Below are 20,000 nucleotides of genomic sequence, written 5' to 3' on the forward strand. Positions count from 1 at the left end.
GAGACTGACAATGAGTATGAGGACTTCAAGCGCCAACCATAGCGACAAGAGAAAACATACATTTTAGAATGGCCGAGCTGGGACCCAGACCTAAATTCAATTTGAATCTTTGAGACGCCCTAAAGCTGGGGGCTGTGAACAAGAGATACGTTTTTGGAGTGCTTCTGCAAAGTCAGTATGCTGATTAGATGCTGTCAAGAGCGCCACGGTGCTTCAACAAAAGGGAAAAAGAAAAAGTGTCAACTGCATTTACGCACTGAAACCGTGCAAACAAAGAAAAACAATGTGTATACTACATAAGCATCCTAACCTGCAGAGCTCATCAATCCCGCCAAGATTATAAAAGGAAATGAAGCGTGAAGGGGAAGGTGTTGTGCTGACTTAATGACACTGCTTGAAATGGCAAACTTCACTTGTAGTCAATCAAACAATTGAGTATATAAAAAAAAATCAACTGCAATGGCACAATCTACTTAAAGTTTGTAAACAGTATTTTTCCTTATGTGACGCTCCTCACACACTGTTAGATGCGTGCACTCTCTTAGCAGGGTTGTTTTGCGGCACAGAGCCTGGCACACACTGGGCTGAATCACACATTGCCTGAGTCACTGCTAACTGTGAGTGGGGATTAAATATAAGACTCAACTTCTTAACACTATTGGCGTCCACTCGAGCCCATATTGATTGGATTTTGGCTCTGCGTATAAAATATAATTCACCTGCAAAAGCCCATTTTAACCTTGAAGTAACTAAATAAGTTTTTATTTGAGGTGAATTTCACTATTAATCTGTTGTTCTGTAAAGATTTGGGTTTCGCTTTAAGTTTGTGAGGTCAAGTCCTGTGGCAGATGGACTTTTTGGAAAGAGGCCAGCAAAGCAGCACACAAATACTAGCAGGTACTAGCAGGGGACATCAACATTTTCACCGCATTCTGACATCTCTCCTTAGAGTGGACTCATTTGCCCTTTGCCATGAATAAAGTTGCATAAATGAACAGAACAAAAAACAGTACATCTCCAGTCCTGCGGGTGAACTGGAGTCATGGAGCAGCAAAATCTTTCTTTTACTTTCCCACTTGGCACCTTTGCAAGCCCAGCGGTGTAAAAAGAGAAACTAAACTTTCTAAACTATACTAAATTTTAAAAAACAACTTGTCTTTGATCCCATTCCAAGTGTTATATAATCATGTAAACTGGGCCAACCCATCCATCCATCCAGCCATCATCTTCCGCTTATTCGAGGTCGGGTCGCGGGGGCAGCAGCCTAAGCAGGGAAGTCTTCCCTCTCCCCAGTCACTTCGTCTAGCTCTTCCCGGGGGATCCTGAGGCGTTCCCAGGCCAGGCGGGAGACATAGTCTTCCCAACCTGTCCTGGGTCTTCCCCGTGGCCTCCTACCGGTTGGACGTGCCCTAAACACCTCCCTAGGGAGGCGTTCGGGTGGCATCCTGACCAGATGCCCGAGCCACCTCATCTGGCTCCTCTCGATGTGGAGGAGCAGCAGCTTTACTTTGAGCTCCTACCCTCACCCTATCTCTAAGGGAGAGCCCCGCCACCCAGCGGAGGAAACTCATTTCGGCCGCTTGTACCCGTGATCTTATCCTTTCGGTCATGCCCCAAAGCTCATGACCATAGGTGAGGATGGGAATGTAGATCGACCAGTAAATTGAGAGTTTTGCCTTCCGGCTCAGCTCCTTGTTCACCACAACGGATCGATACAACGTCCGCATTACTGAAGACGCCGCAACGATCCGCCTGTCGATCTCTCGATCCACTCTTCTCCCACTCGTGAACAAGACTCTGAGGTACTTGAACTCCTCCACTTGGGGCAGGGTCTCCTCCCCAACCCGGAGATGGCACTCCACCCTTTCCCGGGCGAGAACCATGGACTCGGACTTGGAGGTGCTGATTCTCATTCCGGTCGCTTCACACTCGGCTGCGAACCGATCCAGCGAGAGCTGAAGATCCCGGTCAGATGAAGCCATCAGGACCACATCATCTGCAAAAAGCAGAGACCTAATCCTGCGGTCACCAAACCGGAACCCCTCAACGCCTTGACTGCGCCGAGAGATTCTGTCCATAAAAGTTATGAACAGAATCGGTGACAAAGGACAGCCTTCGCGTAGTCCAACCCTCACTGGAAACATGTCCAAGTTACTGCCAGCAATGCGGATCAACCCTTGGGCCAACCCCAGGTTTGTTTTTGATAGGCAGCAAACATGGGGACAATAGGTTAAAAAAAGGCCACAATTTAAAGATATACAGATGAAATACTAATCACTAATAATACACTTTTTATGTAATTAAATATATACAGTTTATAAAGTTAAAGTACCAATGATTGTCACACACACTCTAGTAATTATTCTTTGCATGTGACCCATCAACCTTGATCACCCCCTGGTAGGTGAGGGGAGCAGTGGGCAGCAGCGGTGGCTGCGCCCGGGAATCATTTTTGGTGATTTAACCCCCAATTCCAACCCTTGATGCTGAGTCCCAAGCAGGGAGGTAATGGGTCCCATTTTTAGAGTCTTTGGACCCCCCTGATGTAAAAGAACAAATAACACAAGTGGGTCAAAAGTGCAGCTCAGAAGACATTTGACCATTTTTGGGGGCTCTTGGCATAGTTAAAAGTAAATTACATGATTATTATTATTATGAAATATATTGTGAGATAGGCTCCAGCACCACCCCCGAACCCCGAAAGGCATAAGCGGTAGAAAATGGATGGATGGATATTGCTAGCTTTTGCACTAATTTGCCTGGTCACTTATAACACAAATCTTAAGATGTTAATAGTTTAGTGTATAAGGCCGGATGAAATACCTCCTCGGGTCCAATGTGGCTCGTTGGACAATTTAAAAATCAACATTCATGATAAAAGCTTCTGTAAATAAGGAGGCCAAACCGAACTAACCTTGACATTATTGTTGTATTTCCTATACAAATAATGTTTGAATTACAACTGGAGCTGGGGGCCAGAGTGGTATTCATTGGCTGAATTGGATCAACATATCTTAATAAGGGGGCCAAATTACCACCAAAAGTATAAAAAATGAAAGTGAATACAAATAACAATGACACAGCTTTAACTATTAAACCCTGCCTGTACCAAATAACACATTAAATATGTATGATAGCACATTCGAAAAGCATAATCGGGGGGGCGCAACAAATGCTTATCCGGTCCAGCCAGCGATCTGAACTGTGCTTTGAATTTCGGCCCCTGAAAAGTGGGCCGCTGCAGCCTTCAATTTTTCTGTATGTGCACCTATAATAAGGTATTATATGTATAAGTCATGACCGTATCTGGTCTGTGCTGGCCTCAAGAGACCAAACTAACTTCAAAGGATACTGTTATTCTTCAAGAGGACCTCCTCCAGTTTGGGAAGGCACCAGACTCCTTCAATATGTTCTATGGAATTATCATCAGCCTCCAATACCTGTAGTGAAAGTCAGGGATGCAACTATTGCACAGCACACACACAATAGCAAAAAAATAAAGCATTAAATTGGGAAAGGCACTTTTTGGCGGTATTTTGTCTTTCATTCACAGTCCTTAGGTGAGATAAGCAGACACACATTTTGTTTTTTTTAATGCATTTTAACATGTAAATAAACGCTAGCAAAAGACAGCTAAAAATGGAGCCAATAAGAGTTTTACCTATTTCACCTACAAAGCGCTCTTAAAAACATCCATCATTTTTTTTTATACACAATGCAAGTATACCGTATTTCCTTGAATTGCCGCCGGGGCGCTAATTAATTTAAAACCTCTTCTCACTCCTGCGCTTACCAAAGGCATGCGGTAAAAGTAAGCATGCACTTATTATTTTAAAACCTCTTCTGACTCCGGCACTTACCAAAGGTATGCAGTAAAATTTGAGTGTGATGTAAGCTATGACCTTAAATCCTACTGAATAGCTCTTAATCTTCTTCCTTATATGCGATTTCAAATTACCGGTATTGAAATCAGCCTCCTCCATTTTGAAAATGATGACAGGGGAAGTGTCACTCGTGACATCACGAGTTTGACCGGGCGGTAATACCAAGCATGCGCTAATTATTTTGCGATGCGAGTTTGACCCGGCAGTAATTCAAGGCAGGCGCATACTATATTCCCTGTGGCAATTCAAGGAAATACGGTATATGTAATGTAGTAACAGGCATGTTCATTAAAAACATGTAATATTTACATATTTTTCTCATTTTAAGCATACGACTGCCTATTAATCTCGCAGACGCAACACAAAGTTTGTTATTTCCTTCAACAACAACTACTACCACTACTCATGGCGGACTACATGATAGCCAACGACGACTACTTGGAAAAAATTATGGTCCACAACTTTTTATTTTTGAGCCTCAATACAAGGAGGAAGATCTACAAGTGTTAGAAGCTGAATGATAAACAGACCCAGCAAGTAGAAACATTGCAAAGTGCTAAACAAGAAATACAAACTATCAACATAGTATTTTTTTTTTGTTTGTTTTTTAGTCCTGTCCAGCTTCTCAGGCAAATCATATAGTTGATGTCGATGCCCATATTTGCTGTACAAATTTACTTTACAAAAGAAAAGCGTGGGATACTTCTCTTGTTGCCTTATTTGTATTTGACTTTATTTAAATGGATTTATATTATTATTAGGTGCAGCCGGGCCGGAGCAGGAGGGGATAGAAAGAGGAAAAAAAGGAAGAAATAGGGGGATAAGACAGAGAGACAAAAACAATAACAGCAAACACAACAATAACAACAACAACAATAGAACAACATCAGCAAATACGATATTCACAAATATGATGGTAAAATGATAGCAAAGATGCAGTTAGTGAAATAAATAACAATACAGAAATTACGATGAGCATTATTACACTACAAATGGAGCAATACAAATACCATATAGAAATAGAACTACGGATATTCAATAATTACCTCGATTATCAACAATACAATTGTTCGGATGCAACAATACATAAATGTAATGATAACTTGAAATACAAAAGAAAGCAGATAAATGGAGGGGAAGAAAGAGAAACCATCTATATTAACCTTGTAGATTGTTATAGTAACAGTAGGATAAGGTTTGTCAGTGTGGTATTTGTTACCTAACTGTCAACATAGTAAACCATAAAACAAACACTTATTGTATTGTAAAATGTCTGCTCTCACTGGTATGCCGACTGATGCAATGTTCATATTTCCCGTTTGGATGTAGAATTAATCATAATCGTCACGCAGGTAAAAACGCTAAAGAGTGTCTTTCCATGTCTTTTCTCACCAGCACAGTATGTCAATAGCAGCGTAAGCTAGTTAACTTTCTGTAATCACAGCGGCGCAAAAAGTAGTTCCTCTGCGTTAGCACTTATAATAACAATATCACTAGTACTTGGTTAATATTCAGGTCACAAAATGTAAAAAGAGTATTGTTGGCGGTTTTTGGATCTTTTTTCACAGGGTTTCATAGGCGCAATAGATTACTCCCATTACGTGCATTGTTAGCCATCTCGTACTTGCCGCATTTTACAAATTTTGCAAAAACACATGTTCTTGTCTTACACAAGGATTGTGAATTATAGGCAAAATTCTCCCCAAAAAATGCACTTTCCCTCTAAAACACATGCAGAAACTTTGGGGTCGTGTCATATTTTCACCTCCAGACACTGCAACATGGCAAAGTGAGCAGGAATTAGCCGCAGTTGGTTGGAAGACAGGTCGATATGGGTAACGAGGAGCAGCTGGTCTAAATGGCACAACGTGGTCAGGTTCTGTTGGGAAAGAAGCTAGCAGTGACCGTTCCAAAATGAAAGAGGGTTTGGTGTGTCGATCGTTGGACACAAACCTTGTCAGCGACACTGAAGACGCGCACTTCAGCGTACTCCATTTTCAAGATGGTGTTTTCGATCATGAACTTGCTGCACAGGTCGCTGTAGTAGGCTGAGCGCATTGAGTCCACTTCCTGAGGGAGAGGCGGTGTGAAATAAAAGTCACCTCCAGTTAATGAACACTACATTTCCCTGTGGCCTTACTTTGAGAGTTTGGAAATGAGCAAGAGTCTCCTTCTCGTATCCGAGGGGATCTAGCGCCCTCATCAGCAGGATGATAGTCAACAAGCACCCTGCAGAGGAAAGCACAGAGATAAAAAACAGTTTTACTCAAGCCCAGGTTCCGATAACAAACCCACAAACAAGTGCCAGTTTTAGAAGGGAACAAAAGGCTGTATCTGGTTGGCCTAAGACCAATGGCAAGACCTCGAGCTCTCTGCCACCCTTCCTGGGAACCAGATGCAGCAACATCACTGCCACCGAAGCCCAAGCCAGGTCTGGGTTCAAGCCAGGAAGCCAAGTGTTGACTTCTGCAGGAATCATTTTGAGCCAGTGACGGATTCCTTTGCCAGGGAGCTGCACTGATCCCGCTGCACTGGGACTTGATTCATTAATGAACCTTCTGTGTATGCAGACTGCATTCTTTATCCATGCGAATGGCAGCTGGGCAATGTGAAGTTGATAAACAATCTGTCCTAGTGCTCTTCTTAGTCAACACATGATACACTGTCAAAATTTTCTCTTGTATGGCGAATTTCAGCAAATAAGAATCCAGGCTTCCTGTTGCTTCACCACCTCATCTACATCTTAACTAATATAACTATTGATAGTGGCCACAATGGTATTAATAGAATGCATTGCACTAACCATTCTTACTTGGTGTGTCATATTACCTCCCAAAGTAGCAATAATTTAGTGGTACACCAATAAAAACAAACACCCTTTTAACTATTAAAGGCTGTCTGTACAAAACACATTCACACTTTTCTAACACCAGCACTGATGCTTTCAATAACGCACACTTCATCCACATGATGTTAAAAATAAAGTTGACACAAGTGGAGTTTACAAAAAAGAAGTATGTCTACAGAAAAACACATTCACTGGCTGCACACAACCAAAGATTACTGACGCATAACACATCTGTATCATATCTTGGATCTTATATCTATATTTTAATCTGTATCCTTCCTAATCCTCTTTGGCCCACTATTTTAAGAGGGCTTGGAATTTTGAATGAACAGGCAATTGAGTTTGACACCCCTGCTACAGACTATAGGGACCAAATTATAGTGACGTGGTTTGACTAAAACAGCACGGGCACCACGGTGGAAGCGGAGTTAGTGCGTCTGCCTCACAATAAGATGGTCCTGAGTAGTCCTGGGTTCAATCCCAGGCTCGGGATCTTTCTGTGTGGAGTTTGCATGTCCTCCCCGTGACTGTGTGGGTTTCCTCCGGGTACTCCGGCTTCCTCCCACTTCCAAAGACATGCACCCGGGGATTGGCAACACTAAATGTGCCCTAGTGCAGTGGTCCCCAACCACCAGGCCGGAGAAGAATTTTTTATTACTTTTTATTTTTAATTAAATCAACATACAAAACACAAGATAAACTTACAATTAGTGCACCAACCCAAAAAAACTCCCTTTTTCATGACAAAAAAAAAAAAAAAGAATTCCCTCACCGCAGCTACAAAAAGGTTGAAGACCGCTGCCCTAGAGTGTGAATGTGAGTGTGAATTTTGTCTATCTGTGTTGGCCCTGCAATGAGGTGGCGTCTTGTCCAGGGTGTACCCCTCCTGAGATAGGCACCAGCGCCTTCCGCAACCCCAAAGGGAATAAACGGTAGAAAAATGGATGGATGGGTTTGACTAAAACAGGTACCGTATTTTTCAGAGTATAAATCGCATTTTTTTTCATAGTTTGGCCGGGGGTGCGACATATACTCCGGAGCGACTTATGTGTGAAATTATTAACACATTACCGTAATATCCATCCATCCATCCATCCATCCATCTATCCATCATCTTCCGCTTATCCGAGGTCGGGTCGCGGGGGAAACAGCCTAAGCAGGGAAACCCAGACTTCCCTTTCCCCAGCCACTTCTTCTAGCTCTTCCCGGGGGATCCCGAGGCGTTCCCAGGCCAGCCGGGAGACATAGTCTTCCCAACATGTCCTGGGTCTTCCCCGTGGCCTCCTACCGGTTGGATGTGCCCTAAACACCTCCCTAGGGAGGCGTTCGGGTGGCATCCTGAACAGATGCCCGAACCACCTCATCTGGCTCCTCTCGATGTGAAGGAGCAGCGGCTTTACTTTGAGTTCCTCCCGGATGGCAGAGCTTCTCACCCTATCTCTAAGGGAGAGCCCCGCCACACGGCGGAGGAAACTCATTTCGGCCGCTTGTACTTGTGATCTTATCCTTTCGGTCATGACCCAAAGCTCATGACCAGAGGTGAGGATGGGAATGTAGATCGACCGGTACATTGAGAGCTTTGCCTTCCGGCTCAGCTCCTTCTTCACCACAACGGATTGGAACAACGTCCGCATTACTGAAGACACCGCACCGATCCGCCTGTTGATCTCACGATTCACTCTTCCCCCACTCGTAAACAAGACTCCTAGGTACTTGAACTCCTCCACTTGGGGCAGGGTCTCCTCCCCAACCTGGAGATGGCACTCCACCCTTTTCCGGGCGAGAACCATGGACTCGGATTTGGAGGTGCTGATTCTCATTCCGGTCGCTTCACACTCGGCTGCGAACCGATCCAGTGAGAGCTGAAGATCCCGGTCAGATGAAGCCATCAGGACCACATCATCTGCAAAAAGCAGAGACCTAATCCTGCGGTCACCAAACCGGAACCCCTCAACGCCTTGACTGCGCCTAGAAATTCTGTCCATAAAAGTTATGAACAGAATCGGTGACAAAGGACAGCCTTAGAGGAGTCCAACCTTCACTGGAAACGTGTTTGACTTACCAGTGCGGACCAAGCTCTGGCACTGATCGTACAGGGAGCGGACCGCCACAATAAGACAGTCTGATACCCCAAACTCTCTGAGCACTCCCCATAGGACTTCCCGAGGGACACGGTCGAATGCCTTCTCCAAGTCCACAAAGCACATGTAGACTGGTTGGGCAAACTCCCATGCACCCTCAAGAACCCTGCCGAGAGTATAGAGCTGGTCCATTACCGTAAAATATCGAATAATATTATTTATCTCATTCCGCGAAGAGACGAAGAAAATGTCAGCAATCGTATCACACACGTCAGCAATCGTCACATAAACGTCAACCGATAAGAATTTGGCGGGGGAGGGTCATGGCAGAAGTGCATTGTGGGTCATGGAATGATAACTGCTATATGCTACTGCCGTAGCTATTAAAATTGGATCATTTAATCGTTGGCGGCAACTTATAAAAACTGAGAAGGGCTGAACAAAAATGGCACCGAAAACAAATCATGTACTGCAGATTACGAGCTGGACGTAGTGAAATATGCAGCAGAAAACGACAAGAGGAAGCGGCGCATACCTTTGGAGTTGGCAGAGTTGTTTAGAAGCGACATTGAGGAAGAAGATTTCATCGGATTTATCGATTAGGAGTGACTGATTGTTTGGTAAACGTATAGCATGTTCTATATGTTATAGTTATTTGAATGATTCTTACCATAATATGTTATGTTAACATACCAGGCAGCTTCTCAGTTGGTTATTTATGTGTCATACAACCTACATTTATTCAGCCTGTTGTTCACTATTCTTTATTTTAAATTGCCTTTCAAATGTCTACTCTCGGTATTGGATTTTATCCAATAAATTCCCCAAAAAAAGCGACTTATACACCAGTTCGACGTATATATGTTTTTTTCCTTCTTTATTATGCATTTTCGGCCAGTACGACGTATACTCCGGAGCGATTTATAATCCGAAAAATACTCGCAGGTAACATATTTACTTTTTTTTTTAATATTTGGTGAGCTAAACATCAGCATAGAATTTTCTTAGTTAATACAAGTTCAGAAATCTCATGGTATGATAGAAAATATAAATGTGTATATTAGTTTGGGGAACACACGTCTTTGTTCCCACTGAGCAATACAAAGTTCATAGAGACATACTTAGTAGGGCTTCCTGGGGGAAAATCTAATTTTAAACATATTTGGGATTAATTAGAAAAGAGGGCCAAAATTAGTCATCTTATACCTTCAAAAATTAACACAGATTTTCACACACTCCAAAAAGGTCTGAGTCATAGTGAAAGTTTTTTAGAGTGCAATCTGCACCTTTCCTTCAAGATGCTTCCAAAAACACATTATTTTTTAATGGCTCGCAACAAAGCCCGCTATAGCGGAGGTACTAATGCGCCAAGCAGCAAATATGAATTCTCCGCTTTGTGAGGAACAAAAACCCAAAACCAATTTTAAACTAGACTTACACTTATTGAGTGGCTCCAGTTCTTGTAGCTGGTTACATGATTGTAGCTCAGACTGCAGCACAGAGCTCTTCTCCACAGAAAGCTCGCTCCTAAGCAAGAACAGAGAACACTCAGATATTCTCTTGGGAGAAAAAGAGAAACAAGCACGATTTAATAATCCAGTAAATAATTACCTGAACAGTTGCTGATCAGTGGCAGAGTCACGACACCAACTCTCAGTTCGACCTGAGAAAGTCAACTTTGTTTTTGAAGCTTGCAGAAAAATTGCAGTCTTTTAAAATCAGAGACAAACCTACCCGACTCATCTTTCTGGGTCAAATGGATAATAGAATCAAAAGGAGCAACGTACAAAGTAGTGCACGAATGTCAAGATACTGAAACACAAACACTGAAATATATTTTGTAGGCTTTTACAGAAGAACCTCTAATGTCAAAGATCTGTGAGGTTATACAATTTTCGAAAATGTTTTGGGGAAAATAAAAACACCTCAAAATGTGATGAGGACCATAGAACCAGACAGGGAAATTTCTGTAACATATGGTTACACTGACTGATCAGTTCAATATAACCAATAGGTAATGGAATTATTTTACAAAGTAACATCTATCACTAAAACCAGACACACGTCGCTGCCTCTACTCTTACCATCTCATTTTGAATATTAACAAAACTAACCAGATGTCTTGGACTCAAAATCAATTAGAGACTACAGCTCTGTTGTAATACATCCTCAGCAGGTCAGCTCATATACGTATCTCGGAGTTCATTTAATGCAACTGTTTTAAATGAAATGTCCATGTGGAAAGTGTGAGGGGAAAAAACACCAGATTTTAATTTTTATAAGGCCGTAATAGAGAGCTTCCTGGTAGGGCTGGGCGATATATCGATACTGAAGTGAAGTGAAGTGAATTATATTTATATAGCGCTTTTCTCTAGTGACTCAAAACGCTTTACATAGTGAAACCCAATATCTAAGTTACATTTAAACCAGTGTGGGTGGCACTGGGAGCAGGTGGGTAAAGCGTCTTGCCCAAGGACACAACGGCAGTGACTAGGATGGCGGAAGCGGGAATCGAAACTGCAACCCCCAAGTTGCTGGCACGCCCACTCTACCGACCGAGCTATACCGCCCCGTATACTCGATATATCGCGGGTTTGTCTCTGTGCGATATAGAAAATGACTATATCGTGATCTTCGGGTATACGTTCTCACGCAGTTGCTTTTAGCTACAGGCATTACACTACATGTGTATCCCACTCTTGTCTCTCCTTCTCACAGAGACATAAAAAACAAGCGCACCTTCTTACATACGTCACGCGTGCAACGTCACACACCCTCCCCGAGCAGAGAGGTAGCTACATGGGTAACATTAGCTGTGATGCTAAGGGAGCTTTGCGAGTGGTAATACGAGAGAGAGAAGGTGCCAATTTGGTAACAAATAAAGGAAGAATTAATTCCCAAGGGTCCATCGTCTGGCAGTGGTTTGGCTTCAAGTGGGAATATGTTGAACAGTTATGCGGCAAAAGCTTTGCTACAAAAAGTAGCAGCACTGTTATTTGATTAATTATGCAGCTAATTTTTATTTGACACCTATTTAGATATCTTGTGTGACATCATGCAAAAAAGTGCACTTTATTTGTTGTAAACTGTTGTAGTGGCGTTCCGTACAAAAGTGCACTTTAATTTAGTGTTGTTTTGATATGTCATCTTAGTGACATCATGCACAAAAGTGCACTCATAGCTTGTTTTAAAATGTCTCTGACAATCTTGCACTTTCTGTTTTGAAATGTCATGAATGTTTGTGCCACTGCTTAATAACTGTTAAATAAATACAGTTTTGCTAAAATGACTTAGTTGTGATTTCCCTCTCTGCATGAAAGTTTAAAATGAGCATATATCAATGCAGTATGAAGAAGGTTTTAATGTAGACACACAAAATCATCATACTGCTGTGATTTTATGCATCAAGTGCATCATTCAAGGCTAAGGCAAAATATTGTGATATATATCGTGCATCGTGACATGGCCCAAAAATATCGAGATATTAATAAAAGGCCGTATCGCCCAGCCCTACATCCTGGTATGGCAAGCTGAAAACCAGACTGGCTCATTTAGCACACAGGGGAAAAAGTGACTATCAGACCTTGCAGTACAGTTATGAAAATACCCATTCTTTGGAAAGCCCAGATAATAGTGACTGAGCCATCACATAGTACAAATTCCCTTAAGTGGGAACATAAAGTACCATTACCGTGCAACCACATATCAGGAACTCAGACTCTCTTCAGACATTCAAATCTCTGCTCAATACCCACCTGCTTAAACGGTCTTTTCACACTGTATATAAATCTTTGAAAAAAGAGTGTCCTTTAAAACAGGGGTTCTCAAAATCAATTGTAGTGTAAAGTTCTGTTGTAATACATGCCTCAGCAGGTCAGCTCATATACGTATCTCGGAGTTCATTTAAGGTAACTCTTTTAGATGAAACGTCCATGTGGAAAGTGTGAGGGGAAAAAAACACCAGATTTTAATTTTTATAAGGCCATACTGGAGAGCTTGCTCCGACATGGGATGTCAGCCTGGTAAGGCAACCATACAGTGAAGCTGAAACCCAGACGGGCTCATTTAGTACACGGGGGAAAAAGTGACTATCAGACCTTGCAGTACATTTATGAACAGACCCGTTCTTAGAAAAGCCCAGATGATCGTGACTGAGCCATCACATCATTTTCCACTTAGAATACCATATCCTACCCTCAGGCAGAGTCCCCAACTGCAAAATCGACAGCTTTAAGAATAAGACCTTCCAACCTCCATCAAATTTCTAAACAATGCTGCTTTAGGCTAAAGACTGCAATATTTTTGATTGTGTCATTTTACTTAAGTGTATTCTTAGCATATGTCGTTTAATGGATGTCTTTCCAATGGCGTAGGTATGTGCAGTGTGTAATGTTTAAGTATGTGCAATACACTGCTGTTTGTACTTCTTGAGATGGTATGGTTATTGATGGACTGTTTGCTGGCATTGTGATTGTGAAAACCTTTTAAGGCCCAGTTGCTGAGTCCAAGACAAATTCCCCTAAGTGGGACAATAAAGTAGCATTACCACATATCAGGAACTCAGACTCTCTACAGACATTCAAATCACTTCTCAATACCCACCTGCTTAAGTGGTCTTTTCACACTTTATATAAACGTGTATTTGTTTTTGTTTTACTTATTTATGCGTATTTGTGAAGAGTGTCCTTAAAAAAAAGGGGTTCTCAACTCTCCCGTCCAAAAGCAAAACCTAGTAACTCACATCCAGCTGATTTTGAGAAAACAAAGGAAAACCAATCCATCTTGACGCTGTCTTACAAAGATCTACAAAGTCATCAAACGTATGGATGTTTTCTTGAGCTTTCATTTTCTTGCCGATTGAGCCATGAATTTAATCTGCTCTCATGAACGTGTGCCCTTTCTCCAGATATTTTATCACAATCTCGGGTGGGCCCCATTCTGCGTTTGCACATTGGGCAAGAGCCGTGTACAGCGTCCAGTTTTTATTTTGACCTCCACAGTTATCTGCCCAAAAGAGTATGCAAGGGGAAGAATCAAGAACAATACATTTAATGAAGGTGCTTGCAACGTCCTGGGCCAATCTTCCAAATATCCCCTCGTGCCATAATATCACATAATCAGGTTGACCGTCGGCCCCCATTCGTGCAAATGTCTCATTAAAGACAATAAGGCGACCGACAAAAAAGCTCTGATTGGTCCCTTGAGATACTAGGTTTTTCTGTTGTATCTACGCGGTTATGTCAATCAATCAATCAATGTTTACTTATATAGCCCTAAATCACTAGTGTCTCAAAGGGCTGCACAAACCACCACGACATCCTCGGTAGGCCCACACAAGGGCAAGGAAAACTCACACCCAGTGGGACATCGGTGACAATAATGACCCAGTGGGACGTCGGTGACAATGATGACTATGAGAACCTTAAAGAGGAGGAAAGCAATGGATGTCGAGCGGGTCTAACATGATACTGTGAAAGTTCAATCCACAATGGATCCAACACAGTCGCGAGAGACCAGTCCAAAGCGGATCCAACACAGCAGCGAGAGTTGTAGTTGCTAGGTCCTGCCATGCGCGTAACAGCTTACTTACGGAACAAATTACAATATCGCATACACTAATGTAAAGCATATCACCTAGGAACTCCAAAATTATTATCAGCTCAGTTTTGACCAAAATTGAGTTACTGGATTTTGACTTTGGACGGGAGAACTGGTCTCACTCTGGCTGGGACCCACATTTTCACATGTACATTGCTTTTTTTCATTCACTTTTTTACAGTCTCAAGCATGGTAATTTAAGTTTTATTTCTACATAGCCTTTAAAACACATGCATGTCATCTTATTAAACCAGAATACACATATTAACATATGTGAAAATGTATTTCATAAGGAGGAGCAAAACTAGAGACTACAATCACATTAAATATCGGAATGGTATTTTTGATTTGTTGTCTTTGAGTCAACCAGTATGAGAAAGTCTGCACGTTTACCAACTCAGAAAGACGCTTCATTGAACATATAATTACTTAATTGCCAATACAAGAAGTAACTATGAATCACCACTCCGTGCCAGTGTAGCTCCGCAAACACCTCCCTTAAATCTGCTCTAAGTCTCGGATTGCCAAGATGGCACTTGCATTTGAACATGCTGCAGTCCCACCCTCCTATTGGTCCAACAATAGCTATAACTAAATATCCCCGACCCTTTTTTTTAATTGATTGCCTAGAGCGAACCTAGCTAGTAGGGACAAAGTGCCAGAGCACTCCATGGTTGTAGATGGCACAAAAACAAAGAGGACAAGAATTACAATACGCCGCAAGGTTGAAACATAGACAGTAGGAATAAACTTTCTCATGTGATGTATATATATACACATATATATATATATATATATATATATATATATATAGTGGGGCAAAAAAAGTATTTAGTCAGCCACCGAATGTGCAAGTTCTCCCACTAAAAATGATGACAGAGGTCTGTAATTTTCATCATTGGTACACTTTAACTGTGAGAGACCGAATGTGAAAAAAAAAAATCCTGGAAATCACATTGTAGGAATTTTAAAGGATTTATTTGTAAATTATGGTGGAAAATAAGTATTTGGTCAACCATTCAAAGCTCTCACTGATGGAAGGAGGTTTTAGCTCAAAATCTCACAATATAATGGCCCCATTCATTCTTTCCTTAACACGGATCAATCGTCCTGTCCCCTTAGCAGAAAAACAGCCGCAAATCATGTTTCCAGCCCCATGCTTCACAGTAGGTATGGTGTTCTTGGGATGCAACTCAGTATTCTTCTTCCTCCAAACACGACGAGTTGAGTTTATACCAAAATGGATACACCAGAGGATTGGGAGAATGGCATGTGGTCAGATGAACCCAAAATAGAACTTTTTGGTATAAACTCAACTCGTCCTGTTTGGAGGAAGAAGAACACTGAGTTGCATCCCAAGAACACCAGACTTACTGTGAAGTATGGGGGTGGAAACATCATGCTTTGGGGCTGTTTTTCTGCTAAGGGGACAGGACGATTTATCCGTGTTAAGGAAAGAATGAATGGGGCCATGTATCGTGAGATTTTGAGCCAAAACCTCCTTCCATCAGTGAGAGCTATGAATGGTTGACCAAATACTTATTTTTCACCATAATTTACAAATAAATTATTTAAAATTCCTACAATGTGAATTCCTGGATTTTTTTTCACATTCTGTCTCTCACAGTTGAAGTGTACCTATGATGAAAATTACAGACCTCTGTCATCATTTGAAGTGGGAGAACTTGCACAATCGGTGGCTGACTAATTACTTTTTTGCCCCACTGTATATAAATATATATATATATTTTTTTACAAATAAAATGTGTAGTAATAACACATATTGAACGTTGACGATAAAATAAACCGCACGGCAATACGCTAAGAAAATAATGAGCAACGTCCCTCTAACAAAAGAATATTGTTACATATAGCAACCGACCACAGCACCATTTTTAAATCTTTTCATTTAAAATCAAAATATGACAAATATACACAATTATTTGTTAAAAGGAAACTGCACTTTTTTTTTTAATTTTGTCTATGATTCACAATTCCTTATATAAGACCAGAACAAATGTTTTTTAAATGCATTCTAACTTGTAAATAAATGATAAAATGTCAGATAACAATAGAGCTAAAGAGAGTCATGACATTGCGTTCTTTGTGCCCATAAAACCATTAAAAAAACATCCAAAAAGCGCCAACAGTACTTCATTTACATTTCGTTACTTGTATATTAACCAAGTATTACCAATATTGTTATTATAAGCTGGTAATATTAAGGACCTAATATAAGTGGTGTCGTGATCATGCCTATGCTGCTATTGACATCATGAGCTGGTGAGCTGCTCTCTCGCCTCTGATTTGGTGAAAGTTAAGTCTAGATTATAAATCATGCCTCTCACTTGCAAGGTCGAAGTTGGTCAACATCGACATCCAACTCGATGGCAAAAAAGACTCGAAAAGACGCTTATTGAACTCGCCTTTTTTTTTTAAATGATTCATTCTTCAATTAAACATCCCATCAGTCGTCATCCCAGTGAGGGCTGACATTGAACAGTAAGTGTTTGCTTTATTATTTGTGTTGTCGCTCAAAGTCTGCCGTGAGTTGTAGTCAATGTTCTTGAAGGAAAAAGCCAACGTTGTGATGCATATATTAAATTAATACACCTTTGTATGCTTGAAACGTGCAAAATACGCAAATATTACATCTTATTACGAATGTGCCTGTTACTATATTACATATATACCGTATGTACAGTATTCATATAAAACCTTGACAGGTTTATGGATGTTTTTATAGGCGGGATTAGGGCTGGGCGATTTATCTATATACTCAATATATCGCGGGTTTATAGAAAATTACTATATCGTAATATTCGAGTATACGTTCTCACACAGTTGATTTTAGCTGCGGGCATTACACTGCAAGCGTTTCCCACTCTTTCTTGTCTCTTCTTCTTACATAGACGTAAACCAAGCACACCTCCCTACACGTCACGTGTGCAACGTCACACGCTCCCGCGTCACATTAGCTGTGATGCTAAAGGTGAGGTGCGGGTGGTAATACTAGAGAGAGAAGGTGCGAATCTGGTAACAAATGGAGGAAAGATTAATTACCAAGAAAAACAGCACGGAAGCCATCGTCCGGTGGTAGTTTGGCTTCAAACGGGAATATGTTCAACATTTATGCGGCAAAAGCGTTGCTACAAAAAGTAGCTGCACTGCTAATTTAGCATCATTGGAAAAGTCACCCGCTAGAGAATGAGGAGTGCTTGAAACTCTGCATGTCAACATCTCTGTTCGGTTCCACACCACCAAAATGCCGATGCAACTATTTCCAGATCAACATCCTATTAAAAAAAAAGTCAATAACAGAAGGTGATAACGTCCGCAGGGACCTATTATGCAGCGCATTTTTATTTGACAGTTATTTAAATATCTTGTGTGACATCTTCCACACCACAAAAGTTCACTTTATTTGTTTTTTAATTATTGTAGTGGCATTCTGTATAAAAAGTACGCTTTAATTTAGTGTTGTTTTGATATGTCATCTTAGTGACATCATGCACAAAATTGCACTAATAGCTTGTTTTAAATGTCTCTGACAATCTTACACTTTCTGTTTTGGAAATTACATGAATATTTGTGCCACTGCTTGATAACTGTTTAATAAATACAGTTTTGGTAAATTGACTTAGTTGGGATTTCCCTCTCTGCATGAAAGTTTAAAATGAGCATATATTAATGCAGTATGAAAAATAATGTTTTAATGTAGACACATAGAATCATCATACTGCTGTGATTATAAGCATCAAGTGTTCATTCAGGGCTAAGGCAAAATATCGAGATATATATGGTGTATCGTGACATAGCCTAAAAATATTGAGATATTAATAAAAGGCCATATTGCCCAGCCCTAGGGGGAATACAGCCACTCCCGTTGGATCCTTTGTTGGATGATGTTTGCTAATGTGTATTTATGAGTTACAATGCATAAAAAAAGAAAAGAAAAACAAATGTATTTTTGTCTTTCATAATGATTGTCAATGATAGACAAAATCCCCCAAAAATGTAAATGTCCTTTAAACCACTATTGGCAACATACGCAAACCATTGTTATTTTTATATTTTCTGACCGGTGACATACAGCAGCTTCAAGAGTCACATATTTACTTTATTGAATTGAATTAAAACCTCCCACCTCCTTTTTGTTCTCTCCCTGTCCTTGAGTCTTGTGTGGACCAAGCCAAAGTCAATAAACATTAGATTTGGTTCATCACTTGACATTTTCGCTCATTCAATCATTTGAACCCGAAAGGACGAATAAAGGCGAATGTGGCAGGGCATGCGTTACCTGTGTACAGCGCACAGTCTCTATGAATGTATTTTTCAGACCAGTGCACCGTCAAATTGTGCTCATTTGCTAGGTCGCTGATGGATCCAGGAGGAAGATCACATATCTGAGCAGTGGTTAAGAAAGTTTAGCCAATGTAGTTCATGCCACTGTTGCTTTGTGGGTTTGCAGAATTGGGAGGATTAATAGGACGGGGGACAAAGCAAGGAGTGGACACCATTCTTTCTCGTTACACCAGAACAAGTCGCTCCCAAGTGGACGCTCCTGTCGGGACCTACGGAAAGAAATTTCTGGACTCCCTGGCCCGTGACGGACTGCCCCCATGAGTGCATGATCATGGGAGGTACAGTACATGTGTCTTTGCATTAACTTTGCTCAGCGAGGCATAGATAGAAAGTTTCCGTCTGTGGACATGTGTCCTCTAAGTGGGTCCTGCCCAATGTGGCATTACGACAAAAAGCTGTAATAAAAACTTAGGAAGCGTAAATGATGATAATTGCATCAGATCGTAAAACAATCACCACAAAGTCTTCAATAAGTCAATTAACACTAGAATGCTGTGGGATCAGAGGGTTGGTCTTGAACTGGGTAAGAAGCTACCTAACCAAGCTGGGTAAACACACATCTACAGCTTTGAATATATCTGGTGGCGTACCCCATGGATCAACACTGGGACCAAAATTGTTCAATCACATAAACAAAGGTTATAAAAGACTTTAAAGTTAGTATTATTTGCAGAAGACAATTAATTAGTTTTGTTCAGAAGAGAACACAAAAGCTAATACAAATAACACAAGAAAGGAATACATATTTAAGAGGTCCATCCATCCATCTATTTTCTACCGTTTATTTATTACCTTTGGGGTCGCGGGGGGTGCTGGTGCCTATCTCAGCTACAATCAAGCGGAAGGCAGAGTACACCCTGGACAAGTCGCCACCTCATCGCAGGGCCAACACAGATAGACAGACAACATTCACACTCACATTCACACACTGGGGCCAATTTAGTGTTGTCAATCAAACGGACTATCCTTGATTCTCCATAAAACTAAAATATTGCTATTCGGAAACAGCAGAAGAGAAAGTCTAATAAAATCTATATGAAAAGCTAAGTAAAACTGTAAAATAAATCAAATTTCTAGGTGTACAGTGGGGCAAAAAAGTATTTAGTCAGCCACCGATTGTGCAAGTTCTCCCACTTCAAATGATGACAGAGGTCTGTAATTTTCATCATAGATACACTTCACCTGTGAGAGACAGAATGTGAAAAAAAATCCAGGAATTCACAT

General features: G+C 41.1%; 1 protein-coding gene across 1 annotated transcript in view; it reads right to left on the reverse strand.

Moving 5' to 3' along the window:
- The window catches only part of rabggta (Rab geranylgeranyltransferase subunit alpha), a 44,247-nt gene that overhangs the window by 9,055 nt on the left and 15,192 nt on the right, over positions 1-20,000 (reverse strand). The window contains exons 10-16 of the mRNA XM_061888763.1: positions 18,712-18,817; positions 10,425-10,476; positions 10,252-10,340; positions 6,025-6,113; positions 5,838-5,954; positions 5,650-5,763; positions 3,353-3,440 (exon numbers count right to left, since the gene is read on the reverse strand). Coding sequence (XP_061744747.1) covers positions 3,353-3,440; positions 5,650-5,763; positions 5,838-5,954; positions 6,025-6,113; positions 10,252-10,340; positions 10,425-10,476; positions 18,712-18,817 — 655 coding nt within the window. The remainder of the gene's footprint in view (positions 1-3,352; positions 3,441-5,649; positions 5,764-5,837; positions 5,955-6,024; positions 6,114-10,251; positions 10,341-10,424; positions 10,477-18,711; positions 18,818-20,000) is intronic.

This window comes from Nerophis ophidion, linkage group LG26 (assembly GCF_033978795.1).
Source record: "Nerophis ophidion isolate RoL-2023_Sa linkage group LG26, RoL_Noph_v1.0, whole genome shotgun sequence".
NCBI classification, from domain to species: domain Eukaryota; kingdom Metazoa; phylum Chordata; class Actinopteri; order Syngnathiformes; family Syngnathidae; genus Nerophis; species Nerophis ophidion.